At 36.9% G+C, this 18,596-nt stretch overlaps 4 protein-coding genes across 6 annotated transcripts in view; 2 read left to right on the top strand and 2 right to left on the bottom strand.

Annotated features, from left to right (window-relative positions):
* Positions 1-3,816: 3,816 nt before the first annotated feature.
* LOC114151940 (E3 ubiquitin-protein ligase MARCH7-like) lies at positions 3,817-8,199 on the top strand. 3 transcript variants are annotated; one of them, XM_028029494.1, is made up of 7 exons: positions 3,817-3,946; positions 5,051-5,121; positions 5,402-5,538; positions 6,033-6,202; positions 6,279-6,361; positions 6,470-6,577; positions 8,046-8,199. In XM_028029494.1, the coding sequence occupies exons 2-7, from the start codon at positions 5,086-5,088 to the stop codon at positions 8,139-8,141; spliced, it is 630 nt and encodes a 209-aa protein (XP_027885295.1). In that variant the 5' UTR covers positions 3,817-3,946; positions 5,051-5,085; the 3' UTR covers positions 8,142-8,199. The 3 variants fall into 3 exon arrangements, with proteins under 3 accessions (XP_027885295.1, XP_027885297.1, XP_027885296.1); XM_028029496.1 differs by having other exon boundaries at positions 6,473-6,577; XM_028029495.1 differs by having other exon boundaries at positions 6,036-6,202.
* Positions 8,200-8,218: 19 nt separating this feature from the next.
* On the bottom strand, positions 8,219-12,064 carry cntd1 (cyclin N-terminal domain containing 1). The gene is made up of 7 exons (XM_028029492.1): positions 11,114-12,064; positions 10,436-10,511; positions 10,183-10,354; positions 9,934-10,096; positions 9,331-9,475; positions 8,732-8,828; positions 8,219-8,591 (listed from the first exon to the last, which is right to left on the bottom strand). The coding sequence occupies exons 1-7, from the start codon at positions 11,286-11,288 to the stop codon at positions 8,484-8,486; spliced, it is 936 nt and encodes a 311-aa protein (XP_027885293.1). The 5' UTR covers positions 11,289-12,064; the 3' UTR covers positions 8,219-8,483.
* Positions 12,065-12,415: 351 nt separating this feature from the next.
* Positions 12,416-14,138, top strand: coa3a (cytochrome C oxidase assembly factor 3a). Its single transcript, XM_028029499.1, has 2 exons — positions 12,416-12,663; positions 13,515-14,138. Exons 1-2 carry the CDS (start codon positions 12,468-12,470, stop codon positions 13,616-13,618), a joined length of 300 nt encoding a protein of 99 aa, XP_027885300.1. The 5' UTR covers positions 12,416-12,467; the 3' UTR covers positions 13,619-14,138.
* A 509-nt stretch (positions 14,139-14,647) lies between these two features.
* Positions 14,648-18,596, bottom strand: part of wnk4a (WNK lysine deficient protein kinase 4a) — a 47,877-nt gene continuing 43,928 nt past the window's right edge. The window contains exons 17-20 of the mRNA XM_028029489.1: positions 16,889-17,483; positions 16,196-16,401; positions 16,023-16,120; positions 14,648-15,945 (exon numbers count right to left, since the gene is read on the bottom strand). Of these exons, the coding sequence (XP_027885290.1) occupies positions 15,943-15,945; positions 16,023-16,120; positions 16,196-16,401; positions 16,889-17,483 (902 nt within the window). The 3' untranslated portion in view covers positions 14,648-15,942. The remainder of the gene's footprint in view (positions 15,946-16,022; positions 16,121-16,195; positions 16,402-16,888; positions 17,484-18,596) is intronic.

Raw genomic sequence — 18,596 nt, forward strand, 5'->3', positions numbered from 1 at the left:
CATCATACGTATCCTTACCCCAGCTTCTCACAAGTTCGCCCATCTGACAGATCATCTGTAACCTGTAGCTACAAACAAGGCTACAGGTTTGTAGCTTTGCTTACTCACACAAAACCTTCCATTTTCTATGACACAGGTCATTGGTTTGAGATGACCATTCCAAAATATTGATTCTGTTGGGCATTGTTCTTTATAATTAATTTGGCATTGTGCTTAGAGTCATTGTCTATGCAGGAGACTTTCTGGGTGTTGTCTTGAGATGTTGCTTCAGTTTTATTGCATGATGTTTTTTCCACAAGATGCCTGCCGTTTTGAGAAGTACACCAGTCCCTCTTGCAGCAAAACGCCCACCAAACACCATGCTGCCACTCCTGTACTTCACAGATGGGGTGGTGTTCTCAGGCTTACAAGTTTCCCCCATTCCTGTCCAAATGGAGCTACCCTTGGCTTTCTGTTTCCTGTTAACCAAGAGTCACCTCCTTCTGCTTCTCCTCTGGATCTCCTGTGTTCCAGGGTCATCCTCCACAGTTTCTCTCCCTTTAGGATGAAAAACCAGGTCAGACAGACACAACTCAGTCTGCACTACGTCTTGCCTCCAGGGATCCAGCTCTGCCCTCATCACACCAAAACCTCTCCTCAAACCATGTTGCTGGAAAACTCCAGTCTCTCACCTCTTTGCACATATCCCTGCCGTCTTGTAAAAAAAAAACAGTATTTTACCTTTTACAAACTGTTTGAGTCTGACTCCGCATATTTGCCATAATAATTCTTGAGATTATGACAGGTACAGAATAATTGTTTTGTAAAATGGTAATGTTGAAATTGAGATAATGACCAGACAAAGCATCTGCAACATCTCTTTCATGTTCCAAATTTTTATTGTCAATTTATAAAGAATGAGCGCAGCATATCATTATTGCATTTGTACAAATGATAGGCTACTGTGAATGATTTTTAGGCTTCTTTGTATTTTCCTTCCAAGCAGTCAAATACACTTCTCGTGGCATTTGGCCAGTGATCAGAAATTTTACTGTGGCAAAGAATAAATATTCTGGGACATTTTTCTAGTACAATCAGTTTACTAGTGACACCTATGTTGTACACCTGGAACACAAATATTTGTCATTTCTAATAATATAAAATGCTGTGTTCCTATTGCACAAAATCATTTTTAAGGAAATGCTCTTCTATATTTGTTAGATTGAAGGAAAGATCATATAGCATACATGCCAGAACAGGGTCCAGATGATAAGCATTTGTATTTTGTTTTTAAAGAGGAGCCTAAAAACCGTGCTTTTTTGTGTGTACAGTCCTAGACTATGTGTATGTGAACCCTGTGTGTCAGTCGGAGTGATGGATGAAGTGGTCACAGATAGCAGAGTGTTTAAGCCTCCACTCACCTCTGGATACACATATGCTTGTCCTGGCTTTGACTCAATCCCTGCAGAGATTTCTCAGCCTCTGCAGTTCCCAGATCTTCCTCTCCGCATGAATATAAAGAAAGAAAACACTGAAGGTGAGTGTGGAGTCCACTCTTCCTCTAACAGACTGCAGGAGGAGAAAAGATTAATGAGGGGGCCTGAAACAGGATCATCACAGTCACGGGGAGCCATAGAGGTGTTTCAGTCATTTCTGACTCTGGGTCTTCTGCTAATCTACTGGAGCTTTGGCTACTTTGGCTCACTAGATGCGGTGCCACTATGAGGAATAAAGAATTTACAGTCTGTGTCTTTATTGCTTTTATAAGTTGCACATGGCTCGGTGATGTAACCGAGAAAAGACAAAGGATTGCTTTGTTTAATATTGAAAAAGGCAGATTCACAGTGTGCAGAATAATTTCAAGATTCAACTTGATTGAAGAATACACTTAAAACATACTTTTCTAACATAAAAACATAAGCAATGCTGAACTATACAAGAGTTCGTGAACAAAATCGTTTTGAAATGTATAAAATAATTCTCTTACTTTCCATTTCAAATTTTGTTTATCAATCACAATAAAATCTAATATGTGCTACTACCATAGTTTGATAAACTTTGATCTTGATCTCCGTTTATATATTAGGTCTTTGCATCTGATTGTTGGTTTGATAGGCAGTTTTTTGGTTTTATTTATTCCACATGTGTTACTGATGATGATATATAGTGTTGGTGCTCTATCTTGTATGGACTGCTATCGATGTTGTTTTGGCAGACTGTATTGTCCCTCACTTTTAGAACTTGACTTATGTCTCTTAATTTTTACATCTGTTTTTTTCATTTACTGTAACAATAATTGCTCTTTGGGACTCGAAAAAACTTGAATCTGTTTGTGAACCTGAATCTAAACCTTAAAAGTTAGAAATGAAAATTCAAATGACTACATGAACAGATCAAATGAATTAAGAGTTAAACCTGTCAAGCTAGCCACTGGGAATGACAAGAACAGAGCGGATTAAGAATGAATACAGTTATGGTAAAATATTTTTAAACTGAAATAAATCTGGTTTTCAGTATTATTACTTCTTTTTGTTTCTGCAATATCGCAAAGTTTGGTTAAAAAATAGTTTGCATGTTTCAAAGGTTCTTAGCCTTCAAGTAAATGGAGAAAAATCAACAGGTTCTAAATGGGATTGAGAGCTAAAATGTAGCTGTCTAATGAGGCAAAACCAAAATGTTTTGATGTCTTTTGCCTCATGACATGCTGAAACAAAGCATTAGGTCAGACAAGGTTCAATATCAATTTGCTCCTTAAAGTGTGTTTTCATTCCATTCTTTATTATACTGTTTTAGGCAAAACTGTGAGTGAGACCACTCTTTGATTGGAGGCAACCCCACACATGAATGGTTTCTGGATGCCTCTTTGTCAAACATATCATGTTAACCTTCAAGTTTTCTTTTTCAGACAGTCTTTTTTTGTAGATGTCTCAGCCAGTCTGAAAAGAGCTTTATCAAGTCTCAACAGCCCAAACATGGTACTTCTTTGAAAACACGTGTCTTTTATCTTTTTTGTTAGACAGAAATAGCTTCTTTGCTGCTCTTCTTGTGACCAGACAAAAACTCAAAAATCTCCATCTGACTGTAAGTAAGTGTTTACAGCTGGGTTCTCTGTGTAAGCAGTTCAACCTTCTTCTTTTACTTAAAGTGCTTAGTTATGCATTAAATTATTGATTTGGGTACAATCTTGTTAATACAAAGAACATTACCAAGATATTCAGTTCCTCTGAAAATATGACAAACAAGCAGTAAAAAGGAGTTAGAATACAGAAATGTCAGCTTACTGAAAAGTATGTCCATGTGCCACAACACAGTATCAGTATGTGATTTAACCAACTTCTGCATAAATGCAGCATGGAGTGGAAGTGATCAGCCTGTGGCCCAGCTAAGGTGTTAAAGAAGACCAGGTTGATTTAATAGGGCCTATAGCCTGTCAGGATAATTGGCTTGGGTCATTCTCATGACAATACTGCAAAGATTCTTAGGGGTTTAGGTCAGACCAGGTTGCTGCTCAATCAAGAGCAGCAAAACCATCCTCCTCATTAAAGCAGGTATTGGTACTAGTGGGAATGTGAGAAAGTAGTTTCTCCTGCTGAAAAATTAAATCAGCATCTCCATAGAATTTTGTCAGCAGATACATGAAATCTTTAGATAGCTGTGCTAAGACTGGACTTGAAAAATCACAGAGCACCATCATCGGTAGATGACATGGCTCAACACATAACTTGGATTCCATGTCTCACCCTTCTTCCTCCAGACTTTGGAAACTTGATTTCCAAAAGCAATTGACAAATGTGTTCTGATCTGAAAAGAGATATTTTGGGTCACTGTGCAACATTTCAGGCTTCTTTTCTTATCTCCATAGAAACACATCATTTGAAAAACAAAAAACACTGACAATTTCATTTAAAGCATTAATCTCCACAACTCCCTCTGAAAGCTGACCTCTCCACAACTGTTCATTTGAAAAGTAAGTAAAACTGCTGTGCAACTGTTTATTCTCAGTTTGTGTCCATAATTATTATACCTAAAACTGTCAATATTTTCTTTTGAAGATTTATGAAGTAGAGAATTTATATAATTTCTGCCATTTCCCTGAAGCCCCATGCTCCTTTTACTCACCGAAGGTCCTCTCTATTAAATTAGTCAGGTTTCATGATTGAGTTTCATCAATGAGATCCTTGTTAAGCCATGTAGCCACAAGATGGCATATTTTGCATCTCCATATTTACAGTGGATCTTAGATGAACATTGAGTAGAATAGCAAGACCAGGTATAGTAAACATTTTAATCCCAGACCAGTTGTTTATGTAATAAAAAATGCTCAGTTGATTGGATAGTCATGTTATTTATTTTATTTTTTTGTTTGCTTTTGTGGTAAAAATGTATTTAACTTGAAAAATAACCAGAACATAAATTTTATAACAATACTGAGTAAATAATATTTGTTTTGAAATTATTTTCAAAGGCATTTTTGTCTAAGCTTTTCAGAAAAAAAACATCTACTTAAATGAAGTCCAGATTCAGTTGTTTTGCTATTTCAAATAAAGTAAACAAAGAGTTGTTTATTTTCAAAAATATCCAAAATTAGCAAGCGAGTCTGTGTTCCAATGCAATGAGGAGCAATTCTTCCTAACTTTAAGATCATTTAGGTGAGTTGTTAGTAATATGTTTTAATACATGTTCTTATAGTCTTGTAACAACTAAATTAGACAAATCTGACCTTTTGAGACATACAATTCAAATTTATGTGGTTCTATCGCATCAGCTGATCAGACACGTTTTAAAAATCATGTCATCACAAGGAGGAATTTTCCACAGCACTGAAATTATGTTACATGTGTGTCACCATGGTCAATCACAGTGTTGTTAAGTTTCCAACCTATTTCTCATTAAATTCAACTTCAGGAATCCTCACCCCGTTTCCTGTTTAATTAAAGTTCTGTTAAAAATACTTTTGTTTTGCTCAGAATTGTGATTATTACTTTTATAAAACAAGGTACTATAGCTCCATCTGCTCTGTTACAATTATGTAAAAAAAAAAAAGAAGACTTTAACTCCTTTTGTATTACAGATTAAATTAAGTAGCAAAGAAGAGGATCTTCAAAAATGTTTAACAAGTTGTGGAAACGTATTCGTCAATGGGTAATGACACATTTATGATCTCTTATTTATCTAAAATGTTAAAAACCTGATAGGAATGTCTCAAGTTTTTTGGCGAGCTGGATTTAACGAAGTGACTGTACTTACAGTACATGAAGTGTAGAAAGTTAACACTGCATAGTTATGCACTTAAAGCCAGACTTCTAATTAGCCATAGAAACTGTATAATATAAACTGTAAGACAGGTGTAAACATGTCAAGAACTGTCAAATCTTTAAAGACATTTTAATAAACTAAGACATTTTGTGGTGGTCGTTTTCAGTTATCTTTCAACACCTCTGAGGACAGTCCATTACCTGAGTCAGCAAGAGAGCAGAGTCAATGGACCACAGCTACAGATGAAGCAGCTCAATCACCAGAAAGTTTAAAAAATGATGCTGCGTGCGATCACAAAGAGAGGTAATAACAAAAAAAGGTTTAACTTTTTGATTTCTTGCAACCGAAATCAATTGCAAGACTGATTTCTTGCAATCTAATAAGATGTTATTTTCTTTAAAAAAAAACAACAACTGAAAAATAGCCTCCTTAGGAATGTAATTGGTGTAATAACAGTAAAGATGTACTGTGATAACACTATCCTAAAATATCAAACTCTTTTCAATAAGATTTCTGTGGTCTTACATGGCATTTTGGAAAATATATGTAAATAAGGTGCAAATGTCATCTTAGAAGCAACTATTTGCTTCTATTATTAGCCTTGTGCTGCTGGTTATGAAAGCTGATCAACTCTTTTATTTATTAGCCTATCTCAACTGTAACTCCTGCACAGCAAAACACTGCATTTATAATTTCTTGTATTGACCTAATTCATGAAAACATACAGGAAGTTCTACAAAGTACAGAAATTATTGGGTGTCATATTGCACACTCTTGACTGGATCACTTTGTCTTAGCAGTACATCAGGTGATATAGCACATGATAATGAGGACAACCAGTGCCGCATCTGCTACGGAGACCATTCAGATGCTGACCCCCTCCTGTCACCCTGCCAGTGTTCAGGAAGTCTGACATATATTCACTGCAGTTGCCTGAGAACATGGATCAGGACCCGACTACAGTCAGGTCAGCTACGGAAAAGTAGGTGATAAAAGTGAGTCTGCCATCATGTTGTTGGGTAACCTGCCAACACTTTTTACAGGGTCCACCTTGGGTGCTGCCACAAGATGTGAGATTTGCACCAAAACATTTTACTCTGTGGACAACAACCAGCAAGAGTCCGAGGTAAACACTCACAGGACCTCTTATTGAACAAAGTAAAATGTAGAACAGAAAAAATAGCAGCTATTAAGAGAAGCATTTCTTGAAAAAATGCTGTCCTAACGTTTTCAGCAGAATGACTTCGAAGAACTCATATTCGAAGTGGAACATCTGATGTCGGAACTGGAACTCCTGAGTACTGCGTTGTTTATGAACAAAGTACTTTGGTTATCACCTATGGTAACATAATATCCTTTAATCTTGCTTTTATGTATTCAATGAGTTTATTGCAATGTGAAATACAGGTTTACCAAAATCTCAGAATTGGAAGACCTCCAAAACATAGTTCCAGTTTATTGGAACCAGAATGCCCCAACTAAACAGTTAAGTTTGAATAAGTGAGGTTAGAAAGATCAGAAAATCTGTGAAGAATTTATTTATTTCAGTAATTCAATTGAAGATTAGTTACACACAGATTCATATGTGATTGATTCAGTAAATTTCAATTATTATGGCGTATAAGGTAACAAAAAACCCAAATTAAACTTCTTATGAAATTTAGAATACTCAGCAAGGATAACAAAATATTTTTTGATACAACAATGGTATGGCATACTATCATAGGGAAGACAGCTGTCTTGAGTTACCAAGCAAACAGTTTTTAGAACTGCTCAAAGGTAAAGTAGGTCACAGAAGTTGATTGCTGGAGAAGCTAAGTACTCATGTAATACCGTAAGTACTTAGAAAATTAAGCAAAAGGAAAAAGCCTGGGAAAAAAAGGGTGCACAAGTAGCAGGGACAACGATAGTATGGATAATTATAAATGGTTTTCAATACACAAAAGGCTGTCAATGTATTTCAATCCAACAATGGGTTAGTCATTTTTCACGAGTTAATACATTAGTGCAGTTATTTTTGCAAAATCTTGCAATAATATGATAACATTGGCAGGTGTCAAGTTCCGCTGGACATTTGAGAGACGATATTGACTTTGGACGTGATAAAGCACAATGAACCAAAAAAGAAACGATCTTCAAATGATTATTTATTGTGAAAACCTCACACTGGAACTTAAGGAAATTGATTCTGTACCTCTCCACTCTTCCTCCAGTGCGGAATCTTGATTTCTGAAAAAATAAATAAATAAAAAATTTTTTAAAATTACTTACTCCTGAAAAGCAGACTTTGGACTACAGAACAGTCCACTTTTATTAGCCTTCCATGAACATGTTTGGAAATAGCATTGTGAGCAGACAGTTTTTTTGTTTTTCCCCTCCAGGGGGTCTTTTGTGGGCTCTAGTGTCCCTTATATGAAAGTAGGCTGACAGGAAGAGGGAAGAAGAGGGGTAAGACATGCGGCAAATATCGTCGGGTCCAGGAGTCGAACCCGCGTCGAGGACTCAAGGCCTCCAAACATGGGTCACGCTATCCTCTACGCCACCACGGCACACCCAAGCCAGTTATTTTAACAAATACTCATTTGACTTTACCTTCTTGTCAAGGGTGTCAGCGACCTTCCCCACATGGTATCTTTTTGATTTGTTATAAATAGGTATGCAAGTTAACCTTCTGATTTAAAATGACTAAAATAGATTATCTCTCGATGATAATCTAATTTATCAGTCATGCATCTGTATTTCCAACCTCCAGGGACTTGCAGTGGAATCTGTAAAGTTTTTATAAAATTCTCTCTTTTTGTTTTTTACAGGTGTACACAACTTATTTCAACAGAATAGGGAGCCCGCTAAGAACTATAGGATGGGAGGTTATACTAAATGTTCGTCCACACACACCTGATACCTAATCAAGAAGCCAAGTCCATCTTAATCTCTGTGGAACTAAGCAATAAACAGTAAAGCAATTCTGGTGAGTTGATCAATGTGGCAGATGAAACAGGATGAGATTTATTGTGAAATATGTCAACAAAGTGAGACCAAAAATAATTTACAAATCTTTCCCATTTTTTTTCTGATCAGCAAAATAAATATAACATTTACAGAAATTTCCCGAAACACATTAAATTCCTAGAACACAGTTGTAATTCGTTTTCGGGGATGGAGAAATTGTTCCCCTAAATTGCATGCTGGACATTTTCCATCTAGATATGTTGAACTTCTAACAGCGTCACTACTGTGAGTTTCCTAGTCTACACCGCTGAAGAACTGGTCTCAAGAATGTGCTCTATTACCACTTGAGCAAAATTAGCAATGTTTCTTCTGGTGATTCCTGTGATGTGGCTCAGCTCATCAACCACCTGTAGCATAAGCGCAGAAAGAGAAATCACTCAGTTTGTTTTGTGTTGACAGAAAGCATCATAGAAAGAATAACACAGAGAAGCATGGGGCTATTTTAACAATACAAAAGATACGTATTTTTAGAAAATATGTTTTTCACCTGTCTCCATTTTTTGAAACAGAGGATGTATGTTGCCACTGCAATGACACAAACTCCAAGAAGCATGCGATCCTCAGTCACTGTCACAAAATTTTCCCTGGTGTTAAAAAATCATTTACATTAAGACCACATAGCAAGACAGGGACATCTTATAAAACAAACACACAGCTGCTTTTCCCTCTAATGGTCTTCCTCTTATGTATTTGTAGCTTTATGGATGTATAGCTACAAATACAAGCGCAGCATTTATTGACACAAGTAGGAAACTGCTGTGATTTTATGTTTGGCTTCATCGTTACACATCTGAATCCAACTGGCTTTGCTGCAAGTGCTAACAGCTGACATTCTTCTGTTCAACAACAAAATCGTGGATCTAATGTGTCTATGACCCGATGCTGTTGAGGATACCACCCTCTACTGGCCAGTAGAGCATTTAGTGACTATAGAGATTGAAAGCAAGCCACTGGACAGATGTTGCTGACCGAGCAGCAACTTTTTTTGAAAATGCTATTGGAGCAACAGAGATCTACATCAATTAAGAGAATATTGTTACATAAACTACTTGATGGAAAACATCAGTGGCTAGACAATTGTAATACCTCTGTTCCCTGGACGGGCTGAGACACTGAGAGACACTTCTTAGCAGAGACTCATAGATTGTAGTCTGGTTCAGGGTGACGTACTGGAGGACATTATGGCAGAGCTGATAAAGGTGCTCTACAGGCATGGACGGCTCATTGTGCCCTACAAAAGTGAACCGATCAAATTCAAAATATACATCACATGTATTTTAATTCACTGTAATCCTCTTACAGTGGCAGTCAGAGGTTTACACAGTTAGTTATGAGAATATAATCATCCTTGAACGCAAAATGCTTTTTAACAACCTTCAGTTTAATTTAAAACAGATTTAAGTGAATATCTTTATATATTACAGCCAGTACACATAACATAATTTACTGGATTAGAGAAGATCTAATATCAATTCAAACTTATCTACCTACTGAATAATAGGTTTCAGTAGTGTTTAAAAATCAATTAAAGTTGTTTGTTGCATAAATCCACCCTAAGAAAACATTTCAAGTGCACAAATTAAAAGATCAAAATTCACATGACATTTATTATATCCCATTATGAGTGTATGCAAACCTTTGACTGGAACGGTACATTCCTAATGTAAATTAGTCAACAAAACACCTTACCAAGGACCTCCAGAATGACTTCCACGTACGTCAGAGAGTTAATGACATCAAGTCTGTATTCAACGCCTTTAAAGACCATCAGCTCTGATTCCAGGAGGGTCTGTTTGGAAACACTGAGGCCGAAAGAATACAGGAACTGTACAGCAGTGGAGGCGTCTATCATCTGCAATGAAGAAAAAGTCCTGTAAAATCTTTTTTTATTATTTGAAAATACTGACAATTATCAGTCAACTGCACTAAAACACTTACATGACAATGCAAAAACAGTTTGTTTGCAAGCTGCACACAAGAGAAGAGGATCAGAGGGAATTTATCTTTGAGATTGTCAAAAATCAGATCCCCATAACTCTTTGCCTTGTTAATAGCTACACTTTGAATTGGGATTTTGGCAAGCGTATCTGCAACATGCTTTACCATAAACCTAGAAGAGATTAAAAACACTGTCTGCATTAATAATGGATAACATGTGAAAAGGAAAGCAAGAGGTATGTAATCTTCTTACCTCTGCAGCAGTTCAATGGCATGGTATCCTACTGATGGATCAAGTTTCAGTTCTTGAGTGATCAAGAAGATGTATTCTAGGAAACAGGACGACTTTAGGATGGAAGTATATAAATTCAGAAAACCGAGGTGTTTTTTGTTTCAATAATTCTGTGTTACATTGACAAGTTAATTTTATGTAGAACAAACATCTGTGAAGGAAAAGTATTGTTGTGTTTTATAGAAATAATAATTCAACATTACAGGAACATGCAGAAAAAAAAATTATTCTCAAGATACATTCTTTTTCTAATGTTCTATAGAAGTAACTTTTTATAGAAAAAAAACACTGGTGTAACACTGGAGTAACATACTATTACTCTATTTATTTAAGGTAGAGAAAAAATAGAATAAAACAATATAGAAAGCATATTTTCTTAATCTTAAATTATGAGCGACTATACATGAGGGAAACATTGCTTAAAAATTGTTTTACTGAACAAAATTAACGGCTGTTATGGTATATCCAACAGAATGGTACAATTAGTTATACGAGTAAAAAGTATTACAATTTTCTTACTTTTTTTTTCTTTTAGCAAAACTTAAGACTTAAAGTGCAAAAAACATTTTCCGTCCTTTTTTAATAGTCAACAATAATTAAAAAAAGATGGCTTAATTTTATAAAACATTTTTTACTTACCAACGAGTCCTTTCTGTTTAAAGGTTCCGCTCCATTTCGGTAAGCCATCAAGATAGTCCTTGTTAATGTTGTTTAAATTATTGAGGAAATCATTGAGAATGTCGAATGGAGTTTCGCCAAACTGTAGACGTGCGACGCCACATTGACGCGGAAAATAAGCTAACGTTTTTGACATGCTGCTTTGACAAACCTAACGTTTAACGTGCTGTTCTCCTAGATACTAAGTGTTACATTACAAACAGAATTGACATTTTACTCTGTTCCGAAATACAAATATTACCCCTCGTCTGGGAATTATATCTACCACAAGATGGCACTGTTAAGAAAGCTCCTTTCTAGGACCTTTTTACATAGGAACCAATGTACCCGATTTTTATTCCGCACCGGACACGCCAAAGCATCCGCCATATTGTGAAAGGCAAGCATGTCCGTAAATCCGACACAAGTAGACTAGTATTGGAAATCGCGGTCTCCATTTAATACAAACACAAAGGTTTGCATTCAATAAATGTTGATGAATCTTTCTCACGTATGCTCGGTAGTCAGTTAAAATCTGTGAAGCTCATATGTGGAAATGTAAAGCACATGATTATAGCAGCCAATTGTGTAAAAACAAAAATCCCATTTATTCTGAAAATCTCCGTGGGGAAATTACGTAAATTAAGTAAATTTCTAAAGTAAATCCGTAATCCACGGTGAACAGCATTTACAACACAAATAGGCATATTTGGTTTCACTTGAATTAAAATAATGGTTGGTAATTTGTCTATTGCAGGGGTCAGCAAACTTTACAGTCAAAATACCTTGTTTGCTATGAGTCCAGCAAAACTGTATAGTTTTTTTATGTTATATAGTAAATACGCTTCCTATAACGTGTTTCCATTTTATTTCTGGTTGTTTGTTTGTTTTGTATATTTGTGGGAAATTAAAAGTACAACTGGTACTTTTGTCATTAATTTTAATTGTATTCTAAGAAAAACTTTAAAAGTGTTTTTTTTTTATGTTTAGATTTAAAAACAATAGCTGGTTCTTTTTCATTTTAGCCAAAGGTATTAAAAGTCATGTGGAAGGTCCAAAGAGCCACGGAACACTTTTGAAAACTATTCGCTTAATAAAAATACACAGTATATGATTAAGAAATTAATCATATATCTGTCTTTAAATCTGTTCCTGCTCTTACATCTGAAATGTGATTTGCCACCCACCAATGAAAAGGAAGAGGAAAAAAGATCTGACAATCATGTGCCGAGGCAGTACGCATTCACGTGACATCGTTAAGTTCCGTAGTAGCAGATGATTTAAAGCTCGGTAGCGTGGTCTGGAACCGCCCCCTGACGCTCCACTGACCGTAGACATGGCTGAAAAGAAACCTCCAAAGTCTGACTTTCCGTTCGCCACCAAGATAGACCCGACCAAAGAGAATCTTTCCCAGGATCAGATGCATTTCATCAGGCAGGCGGAGCTGGAACAGTGGAAGAAGAACACATCAAAGCTCCGAACGCGGAACGTTGTCACGGGACTCGCAATAGGAGCGCTCGTGCTCGGTATCTGTATCCTTTACGTCAACTGCAAGGTGAACTACGTAACGTTAGCTTAGCATGCTAATGTTACTTCTACTGTGTACAAAATACTAAATAAATAAATAGTTCTAAAACTGACTGAATTTTAGTACTAATTAATGCATTAATCATAATCAACCGTCTTTAAATTTACTGAGTTAACTGTTCCATTTACTACGTAGATTTCTTGGTTTGCTTACGTCTAACTTTGTAGTGTAGTATGCTAACTCACTAATGTTGCTAATGAATGTCACTCAATGTTGCATTTCAATGTTTTTATTAGCATAATATAGACAAGTTAAAAATTCCGGAAATTAACATTTAGCGGACAATGTTAATTTCGCTCCATCAATCTTTCCTTTTATTGTTAAAGAAGAAAATCGCCCCCATATCCGCATGCTGCCAATAATTGCTCCTCAAGCAGAACTCTGCTTGAGGAGAAATTATTTGCTCTCAGAAGTTAGTTTAGTTTAAGGATAAATAGGGCTGAACAAAAAGAAAAAAAAAAACACAATCTTGAGATCTTTGTAAAAAAAATGGTCCTTTTCCTTCCACTTTACTGTTTTTGCACTGTTTTGTATTAATCTATCACATAAAATCCCACTGAAGTGTATTGGAATTTAATGTTTGAACATAAAAAAATATGGAAAAGTTCAATTAATTATTTTACATACTGCTGTATTTCAGAATGATGATGAATGTCTAAGAATTTTTTATTTTAAACATCTGTTTGTGCTTTTGTCCCATTTCATATGTTATACTAAGTAGATCTTTTGATTCATTCGTCACATTTTTCCCTTCTGATTTCAAACATTTGCCTTGACCCATCGCTCTTAATTCAGATGGCTACACGTTTTATTCAGTCTCCCAGGAGCGGATCATGGACGAAATCGATGAGGAGGCCAAGCGTGCCAGACTGAAGGGACCGAAGACTGGAGCCAATTGAGGAAAACCAGGCTGCTAGTCTCTTTATGGACTGTGTGTTTTGTCCTGCTCTTAATAAGGAGAGGATGGATGATGCCACTGAGTAATATTCCATACCTGGCTGTGTTTTTTAAATTTTTTTTATTTGAGACAGAGCAGGACTTTGCTTTGTTTTGATAACAAAGATTTAAGGGGTGGTTGTTTTGCTTCAATCATTGATTTGTCTTGAGCGTCATTAGACTTCAGTCAGCGCAACATTTTAATCTACTGACCTCAACATGGCCTTTCAGTGCTCTGTGGAAGGCCTTGATGGTATTTCTGCCTGACTCTTCCATTTCTAATCATGCAATTGCACCATGTTTGAGAAACACAACAGAAGCTAGCTATGAACATTTTATACTAGTGGCCTTGGATGAAAATAACTACTACTACACTGGTAAAAAGACACATGAATCAGCTTGATAAAATGTTATTTATGTTGATAAAATGTGTTTGTACTATATAAATGTATTGAATTCAAAACAATATATCTTTACAAGTTGTTTGAGTTGTTGTACATCGGAGTAAAAATGACAAGAGCCAAAGTATTTACAATTGCTTTTATTTTGTTCAAAATTTATTTATATATGCAATCTGATCTAGAATAAAAATATAAAGTAAGACATTGCAAGAGAAAGGCACAGATTGAGCTTGGCAGGACAGCAGCTTCAGTGAGCAATATGATTATGTATTTACATTCAACATCTTTAATGCATTTCAGGAGTTTGTCTGCCAGAAAATCCTGTGTATAAGGCAACAGCTACAGATTCACAGCTTGGACTCTTGAACACAGTCCGAATCGAAGCAGGACAGAAGGACAACTGAGTTTTTAAACCACAAGCAAGTTGTTGGACTGACTGAGAATTATAATTGAATCTGCTAAAGTGCACAAGGTGCTTGATCTATAAAATAATACACATAAATGCAAATTAGAATACAATCTAAAAGTTATTTAGCATTTCAGTTAAAAAGACAAATTCAGATTCATTACACATGGCGTGACGTTTGTCTCTTTTTTTTTTTGTGGAAGATTTTGCTATGAAGATTTTGCATAATGAAGCATAAGACGACAATTTGACCGTTGTCCTGCAGACAGTCAGAGCCCATTACAATGTAGGTATGCCAGAAATGGTCAATAGCTAAAAAAGCTTCTGGTCATACTGCTGTATCCAGACATATTTATGCAAAATGAAACCTTTGTGGAAGAAACGAATGTGAAGCAATGCCGATTCAATAATTTATGCAAAACCAGCCTTTGCACATATAAACCTTAGCAAATGGAGATTTCAATTTTCGAATTTTTAATTAATTTTTTTCATTAAAACTTTAAGAAAACCTGAATTTTGGGGTTTCATTAGCTACATTCACTCTGTGTGTAATGAGTCTAAAAAGAGTTGAGCATTTTGAGCTGAATTACTAAAATAATTTGAGTACAATTATATTTTTATATGGTACCAGAAATATTTTTGTTTACTTTTGAAACTGTAAACATGATCTATATTAAATGCACTCAGCTATATACAAATGTACAGTCAACAGGAAAGCCAGTAGTTTTGAAACAATTTAACCCAGCTAGAGAATCCCTAACATAATGTGCTTTCTGCACCAACTTTCTCACTTGATAGTACCTTAATGAGAAAAATCTTGCACAACAGAAACATTAAATGTCACATTTTCGTCCCCCCAGAATGCAGATATTAAATTAGTTGTCTTAACAGTACCTATTTGAATAAATCAGAATATGATGCAGGTAGATTCTTTGCATTAGTTCAAGGAAGGAAGTAACTGCCGCTCTTCTGAATGAGAATATATTCACTGTTCATTCAGCAGAGGATGTGAGTTCATTATAAAGTACAGCAAGTGTGTCAGCCTCACAGTGGCTCCTGTTACTGTTAATCTGAACAACATCAAGTCAGACAAGCAGGAAAACATCAATTTCATTCTGGGTCAGCTTCATGGTAGACCCCACGCTTCTGCAGCACATGGTACCATCGCTTGACTGCGTCATTGCATTGTTATCAGGGAGAATAATCAGCAGAGAGCTATGGCAGATTTACCTTTGTACTGTAGGAGTGAACCAGACTAGTCAACACTGAGAACTGGATTGTCCTGTATTGTCTCCAGCCTGGTCAGTAACGGCTTCTGTACAAGTGAGGTAAATGAGCAGCTGGCGGAGCCACATGATCACTGACAGAGAAGCGCAGATTGTTGGATGGTGCACCAGTGAAAGGGTTGAAGGATTTTGACCTCTTGCGGTCACACTTCAGATGAGGTAGTCCGGATATTTAGAGTTCTTGGCCCAGGTTCTTACTGGAAATAGGAAATGAAAACAATGATGAGGGCAGCGAGGAGGCAGGTGAAGTTTAGTTGATGCTCATCTTACTCACCATTCTACTGATGTCGGTAGCAAAAGTGACGCCTTTACTGGGTTTATCCTGCGAGCCGCTGCTGCTGCTGCCTCCGAGAGAGTTTCTCCTGATGATGCCTGGTTAAAAAGTAGTTCTGAATAAATCTACATAGAGAGTAAGTTGTCATAAGGGAAACAAAAGTCCTTTCTTACCTTGGAGAGGCAGTATGTCCACACGCTGCAGACTGTTCCTGCGCGATGAGGGAAAGCCATTCCCTTTGGAAAGGCGGCGCTGCCGGCTGCACAGCATGGCTGCAGGAGAGACGATGCCCGGCGGAGGAACCTTCCCCATCCTCGCATACAGTTCCTCGATCTCTCTCTTCTGTTCGGCCTCCAAAGCCTGAACCTCTGATAGGTGTCTGTAAATGAAAAAAAAAAAAGTTAAGAGAGGGCATGCGTAAAGAAGGTTCTGAAAATCTGCAATTTGTTGAATTTACTTAATTTCTTGGAAGTTAAAATAATGGATTTAAATTCTACTAAAATAATTGTAGGCAATTACAGGGCAATTTATGTGGAGTTGTTATTTAAATGTACAACATGAATAAATTGCCTTGCCTTAAGCTGAATGAACAATTTTTTTCATGTCATATAACCCAATGCCTACACTGAACGCAGCCAAAGTTGAGCAAAAAGAGAAGCTTATCCTCAAAAAGTACATCTAAAAAGGGCAAGCTAGTGTTTAAGTGTCTCTGAAAAAAGTTCCTTGAAGAGACCAAAAAAACCCATTTTATTTCTAAGCACAAAATCTGACATTTTTTTCTTTCCTTGAGATTGCTTTCCTACTATATAGTTACAGTAGTTTGCATTGTATTTTCAGTGTCTGTCCAGAGACGAAGCATCACTTGCTTTTCTCTGAGTTCCTGAAGTTCCTCCATCATCTCCTCGTCCTCGCTGTCCGAGTCGTCACTGCTCAGATAGGGGGCGCTGCGGTTATAAGTCGTCAACCACAGGTTGTGAAGGGCGTTGCTGTACTGGGGGCTCCCCGTTGCTCCATCCCACAGCCTCCCCTCCATCTCAGCGGCCGTCACAGAGAGGCCGCTGTCCGCAGAGGTCCCCATCAGACTGAGACTGCAAGTCCTCCTCCGACCCCTCTTCCTCACCCTCGATCGCTCCCCTAAAATCTCACTCTCTTCCTCATCTTCTTCATCGTCTCTTTTATGATGCTGACGTTGCTGCTGGCTCACAGCCCACCCCGCCGGCCTGTCCACCTTCTGGGGGACCCCCGTGGGTCCTCTGTGGGGAAGAGGCTGAGGAGGGGACATGGTGAGGGAGGTGTTGAGGCTGGTTTCAGAACCCCCCACCTCCTCTGTGCTGCTCTCTGACGAGGTCCTGTTGTTGTTGGCTGGCTGTGGTGCAGCGACCACTGGGACAGGCGGGTCCAAAATGTCAACACTGGGCGTCACCTGGAATCTCCCAACCGTCACAGGTGCTGACTTCACTTCTGTGATGGTAAAAGACAAAAAACAGGTATGTTTCAAAATGATGTGCTCTACACAGAATTTAACTTCTGTAAAGTTAGTTGAATAACACCTTCTAAGAATCTGTGAGCATTTAAATACTAAAAATATCATTGGGAAATATTATTAACATAATAATATTTATAATTTACATATTAACACAAATCACAAAACAAGACAATGCTGAAGTCGGTTATTAATTCAAAGATTTGTAAAAGGCGTATCTCAATGACCTCATGGCATCTGAACCAAGGTAGATCAGCTCTATTATAAAATTAGTAACAGACTTCTCAAATCTACACCACATTATTTTTTTACTAAGCTATCTTGTAAAGGAGAATGCGTAGAAAAATTGAAGTCTCTACATGTGCAAAGCTGGCAGCCATGAAGTTGATCCAACTAAATATTGACTCTGAGATGATTCCAAATTAGAGCAGTTTTTCCTCTCCTTGTTCCATTATCTAATGTAGAGGTTTTTTGTCCTTATAGAAAGTACATCTGACTTTGCGATTCAGTGTTTAGCTGTTTATGTTGTTGATGAAACCATCAGTTTTTCTTTGCTAAAGAAAGTATCCCCAATGCCGGGCTTCAATTCAACAACTCAATCTGACAGTGCTTTTGTAATGAATAAATAAATTGAATTTGAATGTATGTAATTGAATCTGACTATCATTAGATTGCATTAGACTGAATAGGAGTTATGTGAATTGAATTTGCACTAAACAATGAATTGTTACAAAAATGTTAGCAATGTAAACAAAAAGATTCTGAAAGATCTGTAGGATGAGCCCCAAAAAGCCTTACTGATCACACTATAATGTAGTGATGAGAATCTGTTGGATAAATTTCCACTCATTTCTAAACTTAAGTGCTTTAACAGCAGGCAGCTGGAATTGTGATTGACTTTTGAATGCTTTCTTTACCTCTCATGTCAAGGTCTTCTAACTAGCTTGATTAAAGTTGCAGGCTAATAGGATTAATGGAACAACCACACATTTAAAGTCTTAAAGCGTCATTTACAAGGCCAGAATGACCTATTCTCTTTACACAAACTACTTCACACTGCATAGAAAACATGAAAATCCTTAAACTGCATA

The sequence above is a fragment of the Xiphophorus couchianus genome, chromosome 10 (assembly GCF_001444195.1).
Source record: "Xiphophorus couchianus chromosome 10, X_couchianus-1.0, whole genome shotgun sequence".
In the NCBI taxonomy this organism is placed as follows: Eukaryota; Metazoa; Chordata; class Actinopteri; order Cyprinodontiformes; family Poeciliidae; genus Xiphophorus; species Xiphophorus couchianus.

Coding starts and splice junctions, on each gene's coding strand:
- LOC114151940 (XM_028029494.1), top strand. CDS start 5,086: ATGTTTAACAAGTTGTGGAAACGTATTCGTCAATGG. Junction 5,539..6,032: donor GCGTGCGATCACAAAGAGAG/GTAATAACAAAA, acceptor ACTTTGTCTTAG/CAGTACATCAGGTGATATAG. Junction 6,578..8,045: donor TACTTTGGTTATCACCTATG/GTAACATAATAT, acceptor TGTTTTTTACAG/GTGTACACAACTTATTTCAA.
- cntd1 (XM_028029492.1), bottom strand. CDS start 11,288: ATGTCAAAAACGTTAGCTTATTTTCCGCGTCAATGTGGCGTCGCACGT. Junction 9,476..9,933: donor AGTCATTCTGGAGGTCCTTG/GTAAGGTGTTTT, acceptor TCACTTTTGTAG/GGCACAATGAGCCGTCCATG. Junction 8,592..8,731: donor GTTTCAAAAAATGGAGACAG/GTGAAAAACATA, acceptor CTTATGCTACAG/GTGGTTGATGAGCTGAGCCA.
- coa3a (XM_028029499.1), top strand. CDS start 12,468: ATGGCTGAAAAGAAACCTCCAAAGTCTGACTTTCCGTTCGCCACCAAG. Junction 12,664..13,514: donor AGCGCTCGTGCTCGGTATCT/GTATCCTTTACG, acceptor CTCTTAATTCAG/ATGGCTACACGTTTTATTCA.